Source organism: Lissotriton helveticus, chromosome 4_1 (assembly GCF_964261635.1).
Source record: "Lissotriton helveticus chromosome 4_1, aLisHel1.1, whole genome shotgun sequence".
Taxonomy (NCBI): Eukaryota; Metazoa; Chordata; class Amphibia; order Caudata; family Salamandridae; genus Lissotriton; species Lissotriton helveticus.
Genome location: NC_136063.1, coordinates 1,062,447,405 through 1,062,466,837, shown reverse-complemented (window position 1 = coordinate 1,062,466,837; position 19,433 = coordinate 1,062,447,405). Strand labels below are relative to the sequence as shown.

Genomic DNA, 19,433 nt, shown 5'->3' with positions numbered 1-19,433 from the left:
CAGGATCTGATTTCTTAGAAGCAGGGCTCCTACTTTTATACACCATTTCTTTTGTTCTCGCAGGCCAGGGGCACCTTTGCCTAATCCAGTCAGTCTCTGAGCACTTTGTTTTTCAGGCCCTGACTTCTCCTTTTAGTGTGCAGGGCAGGGACATCAGACGCTCCGCAGGCGGTGGAGCCAGCATTGTGATGACAAGTACAGTCAGGAGCACTCTGTTGACAGTCTTTCCTCTTCCTGGACCAGGTGCAGGGCAGAGTCTTCAGTCGCTCCCCAGGGGGCGGAGCCAGCATTGTGGTGGCAGAGCACAGCCCTTTTCAGAGTCAAGGGGCACTCCCCCCCCACCCATCCTGGTGTAATCTCTCTATTCACCACCTGTCAACCCCAGCCTGTCCCCTGGAATTCCCCAGCCCTGTCACACACAGAAACCAGACAGCAGATACACATCAGAGCAGAGGCGGGCTGAAATGGTTAGGCAAGCAAATACTAACTTTCTAAAAGTAGTATTTGTACGAGAGTAGGGTCTGCTTTCCTATGGTCACCCCACTTTTTGCTTTTTGCTTTACTGGTTTTCGACTTTAATGTGGCTGTGGGCCTGCTAATCAGACCCACAGCCCAGCTGTTCTCTCTCTAAAGTCATACCATGTACTTTAGGTACATCACCAATTGGGAAATGGGTCACTCTTATGAGTCCCTGTACATTGTACCATAGATACCCAGGGCATAGGTGCACCCAAGGCCTACCAAGGGCTGCAGCATTTCTTATGCCACCCCTGGCTGGCCATCCAAACTGACACAACTGGCTGATCACTCAGCTGGGGCAAGGTCGTGTAATCACCCCTTGCTTAGGTATAGTATTCCCATACCTACCATTATATATAGACACATATAGACCTATAAGTCACTCCTATGGAAGGCCTTAACAATCCTGTAGGCAGAATGCTTGGTTTTATGTGAGATGAGGCTCTAGCATGAGCTGAGCCTGTCTGCAGCTTTCGGAACCATGTCCTTATAGCTGTTCTATGATATAGCCATACCATATACTCTTAAGTGCATTATAATCCTCTGGGTTGAATGCTAACTTTGGTTTGGCTTTATCAAAACATGTCGTGTAAGGTGCCATACGCTTTGGAATACTACCCCCTCACCAGTTCTGGCGACAGGGGTAGCATTCCACCCTTCTAGAGGGAGAAGACATGTTGTTCCTGTTAATCCGGGTTATAGTTAATCAGAGCCTCGTCATCACAAAATGGATGCTGCTGCCACAGACACAAGTCTGACCTCCTGCTGCTGGGAGTCCTTCCAGCGAGGGAGGCTTGGACAAAAGGTTTCCTGTCTTGGGAGGTGCTAGCACCACCCCAGACAGGCCATAGTGTATTGGGGCAGGGAGGGCTGAATGAAATGAGGCACTGCCTGGGGCACACAAGGTGTCCCATGCATAGCCCGGTTCAAACCAGTTGCTGGGGCACTCCAGCCCCAGCTCTGGCACGAAACTGGACAAAGGGAAAGGGGTGTAACCACCCCCTTCCCTGGTCCCACCCATAGGAGGGACCTAGTAGGTAATCCAGCCCCTCAGATTAGTATATAGGTAGGAGCTGAGTCAAGAGACTTTAGATTTATCTGAAAGAAACAGGTTAGTATTAGATTCCTTACCTTAGAATATCCCCAGGCGTCAGACTGGATCCGGAAATTTTTGAGTAGCAGTACCCTTGCGCGTCGGTAGGCGTCGTCAGCGGCTCCGCGTCCGTCGTGGGCGCCGTGATGACGTCGTCGGAGTACTTAGACGCCGCCTCCCCGTGCTGACGCCAGTTCTTATTTTTTCCGCGCCAGCAGCGCAGATCCGGAAAAAGTGGTACCTTAGTCATTTTTTTACTAAACTTTTTGATCCCTTTTGATCATTTGTTTTTCGAGTCTTCGACTCCGAACGGTGCCGATAGGGATGCCAGATTTTAAACCCTGCGAGGACTGCGACCGACTGATGTCGGTCACCGACCCTCACCGTCAGTGTCTCCACTGTCTCGGCGTCGACCACGACGACAGGACCTGTTCCGACTGCCGGGCCCTGACTTCGAAAGCTAGTCGGGTGCGGTCCCGCAAGCGCCTCGAACTCTGGCAATTGGCCCCGCGCCGCGAGAGGTCCCGGTCCGGACGGAGGTCGAAGGACCGGTCGCGGGAGCGGAGCCATCATAGCTCCGGGAGTCGACATCACTCCTCAGGTTTGAAGTCGTCAGATAAGCACAAGAAGTCGAAGAGACGTCATCGCTCTTCCGACACTCCCCGACGCTCGCGCAACGCGGCCGGGGGATTCGGGTGACACCGCTCACGCGGCTCCGTCGGAGTCGCGGGCGTCGCGTCCGGCCCCATACCCTCCAGTCCCTGGGCCACGCGCGACGCCGGAGGAGATCGAGCGGTTCCTCATGGCCATGAGGTCCCTCACTCCCCCGGTGGGCTCCGCGGCGCCTTCGGGCCCAGCGGACCCGTCTGGGGGCCCTAGCTGTGAGACGTTGGCCTGATGTATGATGTCTCCAATTCTGGGGGCACCTTGTATCAGTCCAAACAATCCCTTATGGTGGTGGTTGTAAGTCAACCTTAAAGACAAGCTATCCTAGAGGTAGCATGGACTAAGCAGCCTAAAAGCTTAACTCAAGAGGGCATGTGAAGCCAGCTGTTTAACCATATGCAATCCTGTAATATCAAATGAAAGGACACCACACAAGGTATATATTATAAAAATATATGTATTTATTCTTAGAATAATCCCCTGTACTCTTTATGAGTATAGAAGCACAAGCGTTTAAACAAAAGCACAGTATAACATATGAAAGTTGTACAATTATGGATGAGGCCGGTGGCCACTCAAACCATATATCAAAAAAGTGGTATAAGTATCACTATTCAATCAGTGGTAAGGCCTAGGGCCTTGGGAATCGCTGGGACTACACTGGACTAACAGCAGTTAGGATGGGAGTAGCCCGCGGGAATCGGGTGCAGCGCTAAAAGAACACGCATGCACCAATGCAAAGTCAATGGTGCGTAAAAGATATTGAGTTACAGTTTTAAGAGTCTTCCAACTGGACTAGAAGGACAAAACTTTAGACTTAGACACTAGAGGTGTAAACCACTACAGGAGCACCGGCGTTCAAGAGTTACCTCACCCACAGGAAGCGGGTGCACAGGTGCAAAAGCGTGTCGGGTCTCGTCATGTAGATCTATGGAGCCTAGAGATGAAGATGCTGCTGGCGGCCAGAAGAGAAGAGTCCGGTTGGATCCAAGGGTGGATCGAAGATGTAGAGTACCTGAAAGCAGAGGGGACAGAGTCTGGGTCACTAGCCAGTGACCAGGAAGGAACCAGGAAGGAACCAGGCAATGTCGGGCGCAATTAGGTGGTTGTCGTGAAGCTTGTCTCCGCTGCCACGTGGACTCTGGGGCACCGAGGATGTCCTGGAGTGAATCACAAGCTGTCCCACAAAGGCTCTCGCTGTCGGCGGTGTCGGCTTCTGAATGGGAGTTAACAGGCCTTGGCAAATGCAACCCACGCAGGATTCGAAGATCGCTTCTTACTCGGACCAGCAAGGTCAGAGCGGGTGCTCCTTTTCAGGGGAGCGAGGGCCAGTCTGGAGCAACCAGACTAGCAGAGCAAATTCAAAGGTTCCTCGGTACTGGGGCCACTAGCCAACGGGCAAGCGACCGGACCAACGCGTCGAGCAGGAAAATGCAAAAGGGCCCCACGCAGCACTCGATGAGTGTGGAGAGGTGAGCTTTGGTGCAAAAGCTGCTCGGGGCTGGGTCTTCTCAAACCCCAATGCACAGCTTTGAGGGAGCCTCGGGAGCTGCACGGTCAGCACTTCGTAGTTTTTCCAAGATGGCCGGCCCCACGCATCAGGTCGCCTCCACGGGTCTCAGATTCGCTGGGACTGTGGATCGGGCTGTTGGAAGGCAGGAACGCTGGGTCTTGTCGATCTCTGTCGCTCGAGTTCCGGCGGGAACTGCAACAAAGCAAACGGTGAGGTACTGGATGGTGCCTGTTTGCACAGGGTGGTCACTCCTTGACCACAAGGGAGATTCTTCAGTCTTCCACGTCGAGTGGGATGTCGATGGGTCCAGAGTTTCGTTTCATAAGTTTCAGTCAGGATAATCTGATGTGCATCAGCACAGCTCCTACCTTTATTCCAAATCAAGGGGCTGGATTACCTGCTAGGTCCCTCCTATGGGTGGGACCCAGGAAGGGGGTGGTTACACCCCTTTCCCTTTGTCCAGTTTCGTGCCAGAGCTGGGGCTGGAGTGGCCCAGAACCGGTTTGACTGGATTTTTCATGGGACACCTTGTGTGCCCCAGGTAGTGTCTAGTTTCTTTCAACCCTCCCTGCTCCAATCCACTATCTCCTGTCTGGGGTGGTGTAGCACCTCCCTGTGACAGGAAGCCCTTTGTCCAGGCCTCCCCTGCCAAGTTTCGGTCAGCAGCAGGAGGTCAGACTTGTGTTGGGGCAGCAGCATCCATTTTGTGATGCTGAGGCTCTGGTTAGGATTAACCGCGTTTTAAGTAAAGTAACATGTCTTCTCCCTCTAGAAGGGTGGAATGCTACCCCCGTTGCCAGAACTGGCGAGGGGGTAGTATTCCAAAGTGTATGACACCAAACACAACATGTTTTGATAAAGCCAAACCAAAGTTAGCATTAACCGCGAGGATTATACTGCACTTAAGAGTATATGGTATGCAGTATCACTGGAACAGCAGTAAGGAAATGGTTCCGAACACTACAGACAGGCTCAGCTTATGCTAGAGCATCATCTCACATAAAACCAAGCACTCTGCCTCCTGGATTGTAAAGGCCTGCCATAGGAGTGACCTATAGGTACATATGTGTCCAGCTATAGGTTTAGACATAGGTATACTATATCTAAGCAAGGGGTGAGTACACCACCTTGCCCCAGCTGTGTGATCAGCCAGTTGTGTCGATTTAAGTGAGCAGCCAGGGGTGGCAAAAGATATGCTGCAGCCCCCGGTGGCCTTGGATGCACCTATGCCCTGGGCACCTATAGTGCACTGTACAGGGTCTGATAAGGTGTCCAGTACCGATTTAGTTATGCACCTAGGGTACATGGAGTCCATTTTAAAAGAGAGCAGATAGCCTGGGGCCCTGATTAGCAGGATCCCAGGCCAACTAAGTCGAAAACCAGCTAAACACAAGGCAAAAAATCTGGGGTAACCATAGTCGGGTATCCACCTTCCTACACTAGCGCGTTGGGGGCTTTGGCCCCGACGCCGTCGGGTGCTTCGGCCCCGGTGCCGCAGGCCCCCACTGGATCCGGTTCCGGATCCGGCTCATCGCTGGTTGACCTGACGACCTCACCGGCGCCGGTCTCTCAGGTGTCACCTCCGGCGCCGTCTTCGGGCGACGCGTCCCCGATGACTCCGTCGATCCGGTTCCGGCGCGAGAGCGACGCCGCTGGGCGCCGCTCTCTACGCCGTTTGGAGAGTTTTACTTCAATGAACCGGCCCCATTAGTTGACAACCCTGAGTATCAGGAGATGGGTGATGAGGAGAATTGGGAGGGGTCTGAGGACCCTCTGACACGTGAGTGTCAGTCCCAGGAGGACTGGACAGGTGGACTTGGGGATGCCAGTGGTCTGGACACCTCGCCAGACACTGGCTTTGTCTCACCTCATACCGTGGCTACGGAGGAGGGGGCAACCTACAGTGTGGTGCTGACACGGGCGGCCAAGGCCTTGGACCTTGAGCTCCCTATCGTGGCCGTGAGGACTAACCTCCTCACTGAGGTCCTTAAACCGCAGTCAAGCTCGGCTGAGCCTCTGCTGCCGTTTAATGAGGCCTTGACTGACGTTGTTATGTTATGTTATGTTAATTGGGTTCTTCTATAGCGCAACGGCTACTCGCAATGGAGTGTCCCGGCGCTTTGGCGAAGAGGACCTTTATTGGAAAGGAAACATAACTGAGATTAAAAGACTTCACAATTCATAAGTAAAAAGCCAGGTTTTTAATGCCTTCCTAAAGGGCATCAGGCTGGGGGCTTGTCTAAGAGCAAGAGGCAATTTATTCCACGCGTGTGGGGCCAGGTAGTGAAAAGAGCGCCCCCCTTGTCTAGTTCGTTTGATGGAAGGAACGGACATTAGAAACAAGGAGGCAGAACGAAGAGCTCTGCTCGGTTTATAAGACGCTTTTTAATGTACTCGGGGCCTAAGTCATGAAGAGCCTTGTAAGTTAACGTCAAGCTCTTAAACAACACCCTTTTGGCTATAGGGAGCCAGTGCAATTCCTTCAGCAAATTAGAGGCACTAGCTCTTCTAGGGAGACCATAGATAGCCCGAGCGGCTGAGTTTTGCACAACCTGAAGTCTCCTTACTAGATATTTGGGGAGACCCAGATAAAGGACGTTAACATAGTCTATACGTGACCCTACCAATGCTTGGACGATAACCCTGCGATGGTTCACGGAAATCAAAGGGAGGAATTTCCTGAGCATCCTCAGGATGCCAAAGCATTTCCCAGCAAGACAGGCTATTTGGGTTCCAAAAGTCAGCTCGTTGTCGACAATGATGCCCAGATTTTTAGCCTTGGTGCTAGCATTGGCAGGGGGAAAAAGATCCTGAGGCCACCAACTTTTCCAGTTTGGTTCAGAGACGCACCCGAAAAAAAGCAGCTCCGATTTGTCGGAGTTGCATTTCAGGCCGTGTCTCTTGAACCAATCAAAGACTGCTTCTAAGCAGCCTCTGATACGAGTCCCATCAAACATCTCGTTCTTGTTCTGAGTGAACAAGAGCTGGGTGTCATCAGCGTAAGACACGATCTGAGCGCCAAACGACTCCGCAACCTCTGCAAGGGGGGCCATAAAGATGTTGAAAAGCAGGGGACTAAGAATAGACCCCTGAGGGACCCCCACTTCCAGGGCTGACATAGCTGCGGAGTGAGGTGGCGCCCAGATCGTTTGCCGACGGCTGGCTAGAAATGACTTAAGCCAGTTCCACACCGTCCCCCTAAGACCACACTCCCAGAGTCGAATTAGGAGGGTATCATGGGGGACGGTGTCAAACGCCGCCGACAAGTCTAACATAACCAACATGGCCTTGCCTCCCGAGTCTAAGACCTCTCTAATGGCGGTGGTGACTTCCAGCAATGCGGTCTCTGTGCTGTAATTCGCACGAAACCCAGATTGCGTACTGTGCAACAAGTTGTTATTCTCGATGAAATCCGAGATAGATCGGTGCACATGTTTTTCCGCCACCTTCGCCAGAGCGGGGAGGAGAGAGAGATAGGCCTATAGTTGACGTGTATGATGGGATCAAGATTTGGTTTTTTAATTAATGGAAGAATAAGAGCACTCTTCCAGGCCTGTGGGACAATGCCAGACGATAGTGAAGAATTCAGAATGGAATTTATGGGTCCATTTAGCGCACAGGCTATTTTATTAAGACAGGAGACCGGGCAAGGATCTAGAGGGGAGCCCGATTTCAAGCCTGTCAGGTAGTCTAATGAAGCGGCAGGGCTTAACTGCGGAAATTCCCCAAGAATGGGGTTAACAGAAAGAAGAGCATCAGGGTCAACAACCCGAGGCTGTTTAGAGTAAATGGCAAGGTCGGCTTGGATGCTAGTTATTTTGTCAACAAAATAATGTGCAAGTTCATCTAGCCAAGACTTAGAATGGCCCTGAACAGGAATGGCCAAAGATGGCGAAGTAAAGTCTCTAACAATTTTAAAAATCTCCTTACACGAATTGTCCGAATCATCTATCCGACGTTCGAGATAAGCTTTTTTTTCACTCCAAATCATTTTATGATAGGATCTTGTCAAATCTTTAAGTTTTACTCTCTCATAAGGGTGATAGTCTTTTCTCCAAATTCTTTCTGCTCTCTTACAATGTTGGCGAGCTTCTTTAAGCTTAGATGAAAACCAAGGAGCAGAAGCACGTTTGTTTCTAGATTCAACGGCTTTCTCGGGCACGAGATCCGCCAGTGTGGTTGTGAGCCATTCCGTATAAATGGGTAGGTCAGTTTCCACATTACCGGACAAAGTGCAAGGTGACCGTGCCAAAGCCTGAAGTAATGTTTCACTAGATAACAGGTGGAAAGGCCTAAACAGACGTTTAGCCGGAGTCACAGAATTCAATCTGGCAGGAGAAATACTAGAAAGACTAAAAGTAATTAAGAAATGATCCGACCATAATACGGGTTGAGGGGCAAGTGCATTAATCATAACCGTGGAAAAAACTTGGTCCAAAATATGGCCCTTATTATGTGTGGAATCGTGTACAAATGGAGTAAATCCTAAAGTTGCAGTAACCTCCATCAATTTTATTGTGTCGGGATTCGCGACCTCGTCCATGTGTATGTTCAAATCGCCTAACAATAGACAATGTTTAGATTTGAGACATGGCACCGATAACGCAACCTGTAACTCGTCCACAAAAGAGCCTAAAGGACCAGGAGCACGATATACCAGAATACCAGTACAAGCATACTGAGGAGACAAATGAAGAGTAAAGCCAAGTGCCTCCGTATTCTGAATATTATCTACCGGGAAGGTAGTGCAGCGCAATTGGTTGTTAACAATAATAGCTACACCACCCCCACGCCCAGATGTTCTGTCTCTCCTAATAATAGAGTAGTTCGGTGGAATGGCGTTCGCTAAGTCTGGTGCAGAGGAGTCACTCAGCCATGTCTCGGTGAGGTAAAGGCAAGATATATCAGAGTTCTCGAGCAAATTCCATATATCTATATCTATATATCTATATTCCATATATCCATATATATACGTTCTTTTGGGCACTTGGTCCAGGCCCGCTACGGGTTCGCCTGTAGATAGGAACTTCGCCAGACGCCACCGCCCAGCCCCGGGCGACCCTTGTTTCCTGTCCACCCCACCCCCACCCCTGAGAGCCTGGTTATCCAGGCTTCGAATTCCCAGACCGCATTCCCGTCGGCTCCGTCTGACAGGGAATCCAAGAGGTATGAGCAATACGGCAAGAAGGCGTTCTCCTCCCTGAGTCTGGGACTGCGGTCTTCCAACACCGCATGCCTCTTGGGCCGTTACACCCACTCTCTGTGGGATACGGTGGCGGACGTGCTGCCAGAATGCCCAATGGAGGTACGGGCTAAACTCGGCCAAGCCCTTGTGGAAGGCCGAGATGCGACACGTTATTCTATCCGGTGTGGACTGGATACCACCGACTCACTGGGCAGAGCGATGGCAACGACAGTGGCGATTCGTCACCACGCCTGGTTGAGGTCCGCCAACTTCTCGGCTGATGTCCAGAGCACACTCATGGACATGCCGTTTGATGGCCGTCGCCTTTTTGGCGACAAGGCAGACAATGCGCTTGAGCGCTTTAAGGACTCCAGGGCTATGACCAGGTCCTCGGGCCTCTCGGCCTGCGCCTGCAAACGGGTGCCTTTCGCTCCTTTTGTGGCCAAGGAAGGGGCACCCCCACACGTGCTGCCAGCCACGCACCGCAGACTAACATCCAACGCGGTGGCGGATGTGGAAACCGCCGTGGAGGCGGTCGGGGACAGCGGCGAGGACAGTCCACACCTTCCCCTACAGCATCCACCTCAAAACCCTCCTAGACCGTGCTTTCAGGCCCATGTGAAGCCAGTGGGGTGCAGGGTTTGCCATCACCTCCTCCACTGGCGCACTGTCACATCGGACAGGTGGGTGCTGCAATTCGTCCGAAGGGGCTGCTCCCTCCCCTTCGAGGCAACCCCTCCAGCCATGCCACCGCAGAACCACCGTGTATCGGGGGATCATTTGCGGCTTCTGCAGGAGGAAGTTGCGGCCCTCTTGGCCAAGGGGGCCATCGAGCGCGTTCCTGGCCAGAAGTAGGGTGTGGTTGCTACTCCCACTACTTTCTGGTACCCAAGAAGGGCAAAGGGGGCCTACGCCCTATCTTGGATCTACGGAACGTCAACGGCTTCCTCCGGAAGGAGAAGTTCAAAATGCTGACACTGGCTCAGGTATTGACTGCCCGAACCCAGGAGACTGGATGTTAGCGTTGGACTTGCAGGACGCTTATTTTCACATCCCCGTCCTGCCGGCCCACAGGCGCTACCTGCGGTTCACGGTTGGCCGCGAGCACTTTCAGTTTCCCGGTCTCCCCTTCGGCCTTACCAGCGCCCCACGGGTGTTCACAAAGGTGATGACGGTGGTCGCAGCTCATCTGTGCAGTGTAGGGGTTTCAGTCTTCTCCTACCTCGACGACTGGTTGTTGAAGGCGGGCTCGCCCCAGACAGTCGTCAGCCACCTCCAGACGACAGCAGACCTCCTGCACCTGCTGGGGTTCTCCATCAATGTGACGAAATCACACCTGTGCCCCTCTCAGAAGCTCCTTTTCATCGGAGCGGTTCTCGACTCGGCGCAGTTTCGGGTTTATCCTCCCGAACAGCGGGTCCGGGATATTCAGGCTCTGATTCCCCTCTTTCAGCCTTTATCCCTGGTTTCGGTCAGGTTGACGCTGCGACTTCTGGGGCTGATGGCCTCCCGCATCCTTCTGGTGCATCACCCCCGGTGGCAGATGCGGGCTCTGCAGTGGGACCTGAAGTTTCAGTGGGCCCAGCATCAGGGCAACCTATCCGACCATGTCCTGATCTCGGAGGGCACTGCGAGACAGCTGCAGTGGTGGCTCACGGACCGCGATTGGGTCAGCGGCAGATCCCTCTCCCTACCCCAACCGGAGCACGTAGTTGTGACGGACGCGTCCATCATGGGCTGGGGAGGCCACATGGGAGAGGCGGAGATCAGAGGCCTCTGGTCTCCGGAGGAGTTCCGGCTCCATATCAACCTTTTGGAGCTGCGGGCGATTCATCTAGCACTGAAGGCATTCCTCCCCTCTGTCCGGGGGAGTGTAGTGCAGGTGTTCACAGACAACACCACCGCCATGTGGTACTGCAACAAACAGGGCAGGGTGGGGTTGTGGACCCTTTGCCAGGAGGCTCTGCACCTCTGGCAGTGGCTGGAACATCAGGGCGTGCCCTGGTGGTTCAACACCTGGCAGGTTCCCTGAACGCCAGCGCGGACGAACTCAGCCGTAGGTGCATGATTGATCACAAATGGCGTCTGAACTCAGACATGGCGCAAGGCCTCTTACAGCAGTGGGGAGAGCCTTGGTTAGATCTATTCGCCACAGAAGAGAACGCGCAATGTCAGCAGTTCTGCGCGTTGGAATTTCTAAGGCGGCACTCACTCGGAGACGCTTTTCATTGCGAGTGGAGTTGCAGTCTGTTGTAAGCCTTTCCGCCTATACCACTTCTGCCCAGAGTGCTGAAGAAGATCAGGCGCGACCGGGCCCAAATCATCCTTGTGGCTACGGACTGGGCACGAAAGTACTGGTATGCCGAGCTACTCAGTATGTCAGTCGATCCCCCGGTTCGTCTGCCTCTTCAGGAGGACCTTCTGTCGCAGCAGCAGGGGACGGTCCTCCACCCGAACCTGTCCAGTCTCCACCTCCATGCTTGGAGATTGAGCGGCGACAGTTGAGGCCACTTGACTTGCCTCCTGAAGTCTGTAATGTCATTCTGGTAGCCAAGCGTCCCTCCACAAAATCGGTATATGCCTGCAGGTGGAATAAATTTGTGGCATGGTGCACAGCAAAGGCTGTGGATCCACTTTCTGCCCCTCTTTCTGAGGTTCTTCTCTTCCTCCTTTTCTTGCCCAGCAGGGCTCTGCTCTGGGCACTATCAAGGGCTACCTTTCTGCCCTTTCAGCCTTCCTCAGGCTGCCTGATCAACCTTCTTTGTTCAAGTCCCCTATTGTAACTCGTTTTCTGAAGGGCATCACACACATGTTCCCTCCTGTTCCGTTTGTGATGCCTCAGTGGGACTTGAACCTTGTTCTTACCTTTCTGATGTGCGCTCCCTTTGAGCCACTTCACAACTGTCCTCTGAAGACTGCTTTCTTGGTTGCCATCACCTCTGCCAGGAGAGTGAGTGAGCTCCAGGGTCTTTCATTTAAACCCCCTTTCCTTTCTGTCCATCCGGACAAGGTTGTGTTGCGGACTAGGCCATCTTTCCTGCCCAAGGTTGTCACGGCCTTCCATATCGGGCAGTCTATCACCTTGCCCACCTTCTTTCCGCCACCGCATCCCTCTAAAGAGGAAGAGCGGCTCCACCGTCTGGACCCAAAACGCGCGATTTCGTTCTATCTAGATCGCACACGCCAGTTCAGGGTGGATGACCAACTCTTTGTTGGTTACGTGGGCGCTAAGAAGGGACGGGCGGTGCACAAGAGGACCATCTCTCGGTGCGTCGTCTTGTGTATCAAGGCATGTTACTCCTTGGCGAGGAAGGAGCCTCCTGTTGGGCTGAGGGCCCATGCCACTCAGGCCACGGCGGCTACTACTGCCCTGGGCCGGGGAGTCCCCTTGCAGGACATTTGTCAGGCAGCTACGTGGGCCTCGCTGCACACGTTTGCAATGCTGATGTCAGCACACGAGGGCGCGTCTAAGTACTCCGAAGACGTCATCCCGGCGCCAACCATGCCAACGACGGACGCGGAGCCGCAGACGACGCCTACCGACGCGCAAGGGTAATGCTACGCAAAAATTTCCGGATCGAGTCTAACGCCTGGGGATATTCTAAGGTAAGGAATCTAAGACTAACTACAGTTTCTTACAGATATATCGTTACCGAAGGTAAGTAACTTGTTCATCCTGAACTGAAACTTGTAACGAAACTCTAGACCTTCGACATTCTACTGCAACTAGAAGACTGAAGAATCTCCCTTGTGGTCAAGGAGTGACCAGCCTGTACCTACAGGCACCATCCAGCAATCTGCATTTTACTTTGTTGACGCTCCCGCCGGAGCCCGAGCACAGAGTCTGACAAGAGCCAGACTTCCAGACTTCTTTGACCCCGATCCACAGTCCCTGGAAAGCTGAGACCCGTGGAGGTGACGAGAGACGTGGGACCGGCCATCTTGAAAAACCTGCTCCTTGCTACTTGTGCAGCTTCTGAGGCACCCTCGAAGTTGTGCATTGCGGATTGAGAAGCCCCGAGTATCATCTGCACCGAAGATCAGCCCTCCACACTCCACGAGTTCTGTGTGGGGCCCTTCTGCATTTTCCTGCTCGACGCGTCTGTCCGGTTACTTGCCCGTTGGCTAGTGGCCTCTGTGACGACGAACCTTCAAATCTGAACTGCCTGCCTGGTTGCTCCAGGTGGGCCCCTGCTTCCCTGCAAAGGAGAAGCCCCATAGACCTTACTGGTCTATCCCGAAGCGAATATTCGATTCCTGCGTGGGTTGCATTTGCCAAGGCCTGTTGACTCCAATCCGGAAGCCGGCGCCGCAAACAGCGAGATCTTTTGTGGGACAGTCCGTATCCAGCTCCTGGTCGTCGTCGACGCCTCCTGGTCCACTTGGCTGCAGAGTCAAGCTTCACTACATCACCTGATTGCTTCACGACATCGCCTGGTTCCTTCCTGGTCACTGGCTAGTGACCCAGACTCTGTCCCCTCTGCTTTCAGGTACTCTGCATCCTCGATCCGCCCTTGGATCCAACCGGACACTTCTCTCCTGGTCACCTGCAGCATCTTTCTTCAAGGCTCCATAGGATTCAGCGACGAAACCCGACACACTTTGACACCTATGCACCCGCTTCCTGTGGGTACCTCGGTGCTCCTGTGGGTATTTACTATCCTAGTGTCTAACTTTCAAGTAGCTTTCTCCTTGTCCATCCGGAAGTGACCTAAAAGAACTAGTTTCCAATTCTTTCATTCCCATTCTAACTCTATGGAAACTTGCACACGCATCCCGTGGGCCTACTGCTCCCTATCCTTTGGTAGTACAGCGTAGCCCCAGCGATTCTCCAGGCCCTAGGCCTATCCTTTGTTCGTGACGTGGTTCTTATACCACTATTTTAGTATATGGTTCGAAGTGCCCCCAGGGCATTACTGTATTTTGTGCAACCTATTGTATGATAATTAAGTATCTTGTTATGTGCTTGTGCCTCTGACCTCATAAAGAGTTCAGAGGATTAATTTAGTAATAAATACATATATATTTTATATATATAACCTGGGTGGTGTCCTTTCATTTGGTATTAAAGCGGTTACATATGGTAAAACAGCTGGCTTCACATGCCCTCTTGAGTTTAGCCTAAGACTGCTTTGTCCATGCTACCACTAGGATAGCGGGTCTATAAGGTTGACTTTACAACCATCACCATAAGGGTTGTTTGGACTGATACAGGGTGGCCAACTTCTCACAGACATCACATATCAGGCCAACTTCTCACAGTATTTGCAAACACAGGATATTAAAATAAACTTTACTAAAAAATTATTCTGAGTTCAGGCATACTAAACTTGACTTTCTACCATGCTCTCTGAGTCTGCTGGGATTATAGAGTGTAATAATTCCAGCAGCCCATTCTGGCCTATGGAGAGTAGGTAGCCTTACAATAGTGAAAAACGAAAATGGCTGTAATGCACTATTTGGACATGCCACACACATCAGGGCATGTCCTACCTTATGCTACAATGCACCCTGCCTTTGGGCCTACCATAGGGGGACTAATATGAAGTTAAGGGAAGGTTTAGGGACTGGCAAGTACGTGTACTTGCGCAGTTAGCATGACAGTACCAGACTGCACCCAGGTTCTGCAATGGCAGACCTTAGGCACATTTTACTAGGCCGCTTCTGTGGGTGGCACAACCAGTGCTGCAAGCCCACCAGCAGCATTTGTATTTACAAGCCCTGGCACTCCTGGTGCACTTTATTGGGGACTGACAGTAAACCAAATAAGCCAATCATGGAAACCAATCACATACAGCAATTTACAGTAGGGAGAGCATATTCACTTTAGCACTGGTCAGCAGTGGTAAATTGCCCAGACTCATTAAACCAACTAAAACAGGTCAGAGAGAATATCGGAAGAAGGCAAAAAGTTCAGGGATGACCCTGCCAAGAGGGCCAAGTCCAACATAACTTAACAACTGAATCCATGAATGCAGAGCAGTCTTCAGAGGGGTCAACTATCTGAGAGAGGATGTCTTTGAGCTCATCTTTAAGTCCCCTATATAACAAGGAGGTCCTCTTATCTTCAGGCCAATGTGTCTCTGTAACCAATCGGTTAAAGGTGGTGATATAAGCCAATAGATCCTTTGACCCTTGTTTGAGGTTTAATAATTCATTGTCACTGGCCTGCATGTAGGAGTATCTAGCAAAAAGACTCCTCATTCTGCCCTTGAACAAAGCCAAATTGTATAAAACGGGTTCATCGTTTTCGACAAGAGGTACCGCCCAGAGTTCAGCATTACCACTCAGATATGAAATTATAAAAGCAACCTTTGCTGCATCATCCAGGAATGAGGCTGCTCTGCATAGGAATTGAAGGTTGCACTGATTCATAAACACCCTGTATTTGTTACTATCTCCGTTAAATCGTTTGGGCATTGCAAGAGGTGTCTGAGGAGGAGTGACAACAGTGACATTAACTGGTGAAGGGGAGAGACTGTGGGAGCAGAAACAGAGGCGGGGGAAGGGACCTGAAAATGTGCGAGTTGTATGTAGCTACGTTTATGTTTAGGATTAGTGTCTAACTCTAACCTCTAATTGTTTATGTGTTTTTAATACGTTTATCTCAGAGACAAGGCGTTGGTTTTCGCCTCTCACTAACTTAAGCTCAGTTTGAAGATTAACTACAGCTGCCGCTAATTCCCTCATAGCGGTTTCTGGGGACATAGCCTCATCCATGATGGTAGCGAAAGAAATCCTTCCTTCCGTCCTCGCTCGGGGGTAATAAGTATTGTGGGCTTGGCTGTCTGCCGGACGGAGACTGATTTCCCAGGCAGAAATACCCGTTCCCCAGGAGCGAAGAGGGAGCCCCTCCATTCCCCAGAGATACAGCCTCCCCAGTGCCACGTAAACACACTAGAGGAATGCAAATATCTCCAGAAAATGAAGAGACCAAGGAGGACAATCAGAAAATATCCAAACGCAGCCAGTAGGGAGAAGTTCTGGTCCAATTATACTCGGTAGTCCTACATAAAAAAGACAAAGAAATAGAAAGACACCATTAACCAAAGAAACTTATGTCTAGGGATTATACAGCACCGTCAAGAATTAGACAGGGAACTTAGGTTGTGTACCATCCCACACTTACTTGGTTTTAGACTGGTTGTTGTCTCAGAAGACGATTCATAGATGTCCAACAGGCAGGTCTCTTGTTTAACTTAAAAGTAGAAAGGCAGGGGGGTAGTCTTTCTGTCATCCAGCTTGATAATTTATTTATTTATATTTATTTATTTTCTGGATTTCTTGAGCGCAAACGAATCATTCCCGAAAGGATCTCTCGGCGCTATAAGTAAGTATAAATAAATGAAAACAATCCTAAGGCATACGTCTCCCCATTCACCAAGGTGCAGTTCTTGAAATGGTGAAATAACCACCAGCCGATCCTGGGACTAGTGTAAAAGGAATATGCGGTACAAGTCAGCTGATTTTGAACGCTCCAACAGAACTTTATCGCCAACAAAAAGGACATAAACAAATAGAGGCTGACTCAGCGCCTCATGCGCGTCTGGGAATGTAAGAAGGTGGGGGAAATTAGTGTGTCCAGCAAGGGAGTCTGCAGCGTGAGGGGAAAGCAACGCGTCCTCGCGTTGATCAAAAGTGAAATGGCTGCCCGTCCAATTAAAAGAAAAGAAAAACGCTCCAATAAGGAATGCAGCGCGTCCGCGCACTGTAGATTGGTGTTGATTAAGGCGTACACTGCAAGCAAAATAATAAAGCACAGCTGTAATTAGAATCGCGTCCTCGCGCTCGGGGAAATACCAAAAAGGAATAAAGTTTTTGAAGCACCAGCAGCCGCTGAGACGCCAGTGACTATTCGGTAACAGGAGTTTAGAACCGGTAATCCAAATAGTGAATCCAAGCAAGGGGCATGACCATGTTCAAACGAAGGAAAGCCAAGCACTGAGTCACAGCAGCTGAAGGCTTAAGAATCTCCCCGTCACCTGACCAATCCTAAAGCAGTATGGGATAGCACACAACCATCATCTCTCTTTAAGCATTCTGGGAGATGCAGTTTAAACACGATGCATGAAGCCTGACACCTAACACAGCATGCAGTAACCAGTCCCTCCACGTGCAGCCACCAACCACCTTGTCAGGATCATTCCTGGGCAGTCTGGAGTCTCAAGCCTTGTTTACCTCCTAACAAGTCATGTAGTCTTCTTAATGGCAAGTCAGAAACAGCATAACTCCAGGCAAAAAGTGGAGGTAACCATAAAAGCAGATCCTACTTTCTTCCTAAGATTTTTTTTGGGTGTTTATTATTTGAAGGTTTTACTTCAAGATCGTCTGCTGCAGTTTCTAGGTATTGATTGGTATTTGGGTCATAATTGTACTTTTTCTTGTTGTTTTTTTTATGTCTGACTAATATTTTGTTTAAGCCAGTTTTTAAGATCCTTAATATATGCATGTGTAAAGAAGCCTTATAGTCATGTAGTTTGGAATATTAGCATTCATATTCTTTGCTTTTGTGCATTTGTGCTTTTACATGTGTTTTACTAAAATAATTTTTCCAATATTATCATTTTCCGATGATAATAAGTATCATGACATTGAACTGTAGTATGCTTGTTGTTAAAAATAATTAGAAGCTTTATGAAAGCAGTCTGAAGCAGCAAGTCTTTATAATATTATTTATGGAAACAAAGATGATCATCATTTGGCTGTCATTTTTACACCTGCTATTGTGGAGGAGCATTGTTTAACAATCTTGTCTACAATATTTTATAATTGTACTGTTCACATAAGCAATTTTTCTGGGTTTGACACCACAAAATTAGTTCATTAAATAAGGGGAGAGGCATTACAGTGTAAGTAACTGATTATTTATTTTGGTCCATGTTTGTTTTTAGGTGAATCACCTTAGCCTTGAAGAGAGTGTAGACAATGATCCATGTAAATTTGCACTATTATCCAGATCTGCTGATGGTGTGGAAATGTATATTTTACATTCTACAAGTCCTGCAGTACGCCAGTTGTGGATCCATGAAATCAACCAAATTTTGGAAAATCAACACAATTTTCTAAATGGTAAATCACGTTTCTTTGTTTGTTGCCCCTTGATATTATTCCCAACCAATATGCCCTACACATTGAACCATAGCTTCTTTATGGTCTGTTTATTTCTATATTGCTGATGGTATATCTTTCTAATCAAAGACTTCATCCTTTTGTTTAGGAATCAACAGAATACGCACTCATTCTTGCTGTGAAAGGCTTCCTTAAAATGATGTTTCTGATCCATTTTGTCACCTTTAAGACTATGATAACCCTGAAATGTGGCTTGAGTGGTGGGCAATCAGAAGTTAGTATGCCACACCTGAGGCTATTCTCATTGTAAGCATTTGGCAGTGTGATTAGCCTTGACTCCAACTAGACAGTGTAGTGTAGTTCCTATATTCCCAATAGGCTCTGCGCATTGGAATAACATAAACGATAGTTTAGACGTAGGACTCAGGTCATCTAGGTCTCTACTGAATATGTTAGACTTAATTAGGTATGCCAGCTAGCTCAGAGGTCACTAGAAACTTTCTAGAGTGAACAGGAAGGAGATAACTTTCCTGAATAGACAAGAAGGGATTAGTTTCTGACAACCGCATAAACATGACAACTTTGCTCCCCCCAGAATAAGGAATATATCTCCAGAGTCGTGGAAAACAATAGATAACTATTTCACTCAGTCAATCGTGCATGCTTAGTTTCACCAGGAGTGCAGAGAAATAGAGAGACGGGCGTTTTCAATAAAAGTTGTTATTTATTGAGCAGTCCTCTTTCTCGTGCAAGAGAAGTGAATTGCCACAATTGCAATACTTGTCATGAAGTAAAGTATGTACAGTAAAAGGAGTATTATGAAATAATACTGTAAAAGCATTTATATGGTTTCTAAGCCATAAGATACTTAAAACTGATTATATACATACATAAAATCATTGACTAAACGTATTCATCTGGTGCTTCTAAGATACGCCTACCCCGGTGTACCTAACCTAAGCCTAGTACGTGGGAAGGAGTAAGTGAGCTGCAGTTTAAGTTAAGTTAGTTTTTGCCAAGAATCTGAATCAAAAATTCTCTGAGGATCTAATCAGCTCCGTACCTTGGTTATAGAATGAAGGAGGTCTTGTATCTCTTTCTCAGGACTTGATCTCCCAGCAACCCGCATGGGTGACTGGAAACACTGGAGCTGGATTTCTCGGCAGGAGAAAAGACAGCGTCTCTCTCAGTGCGTCAATGGGAGGGTCGGCTTCCTTCGGCTCTCGTTACAGCTGGGCTTCAGGTAAGTAGATAGCCAATCTGCTCCAAACCACCGTGTGTTTGCTTAAGGCAAGTGCTGGTATATTTAAACCTGGAAGGTGCCGAGTTTGACGTAAGGTTGGACATAAGACGTCACTAAGAACTTACAGTTCTTTCAGGACTACAGG

At 49.6% G+C, this 19,433-nt stretch overlaps 1 protein-coding gene across 3 annotated transcripts in view; it reads left to right on the top strand.

Annotated features, from left to right (window-relative positions):
• TRIO (trio Rho guanine nucleotide exchange factor) overlaps window positions 1-19,433 on the top strand; it is a 4,034,553-nt gene that overhangs the window by 2,763,411 nt on the left and 1,251,709 nt on the right. For all 3 annotated transcript variants that reach the window (XM_078687660.1, XM_078687659.1, XM_078687661.1), the window contains exon 47: window positions 17,868-18,045. In XM_078687660.1, coding sequence (XP_078543786.1) covers window positions 17,868-18,045 — 178 coding nt within the window. The remainder of the gene's footprint in view (window positions 1-17,867; window positions 18,046-19,433) is intronic.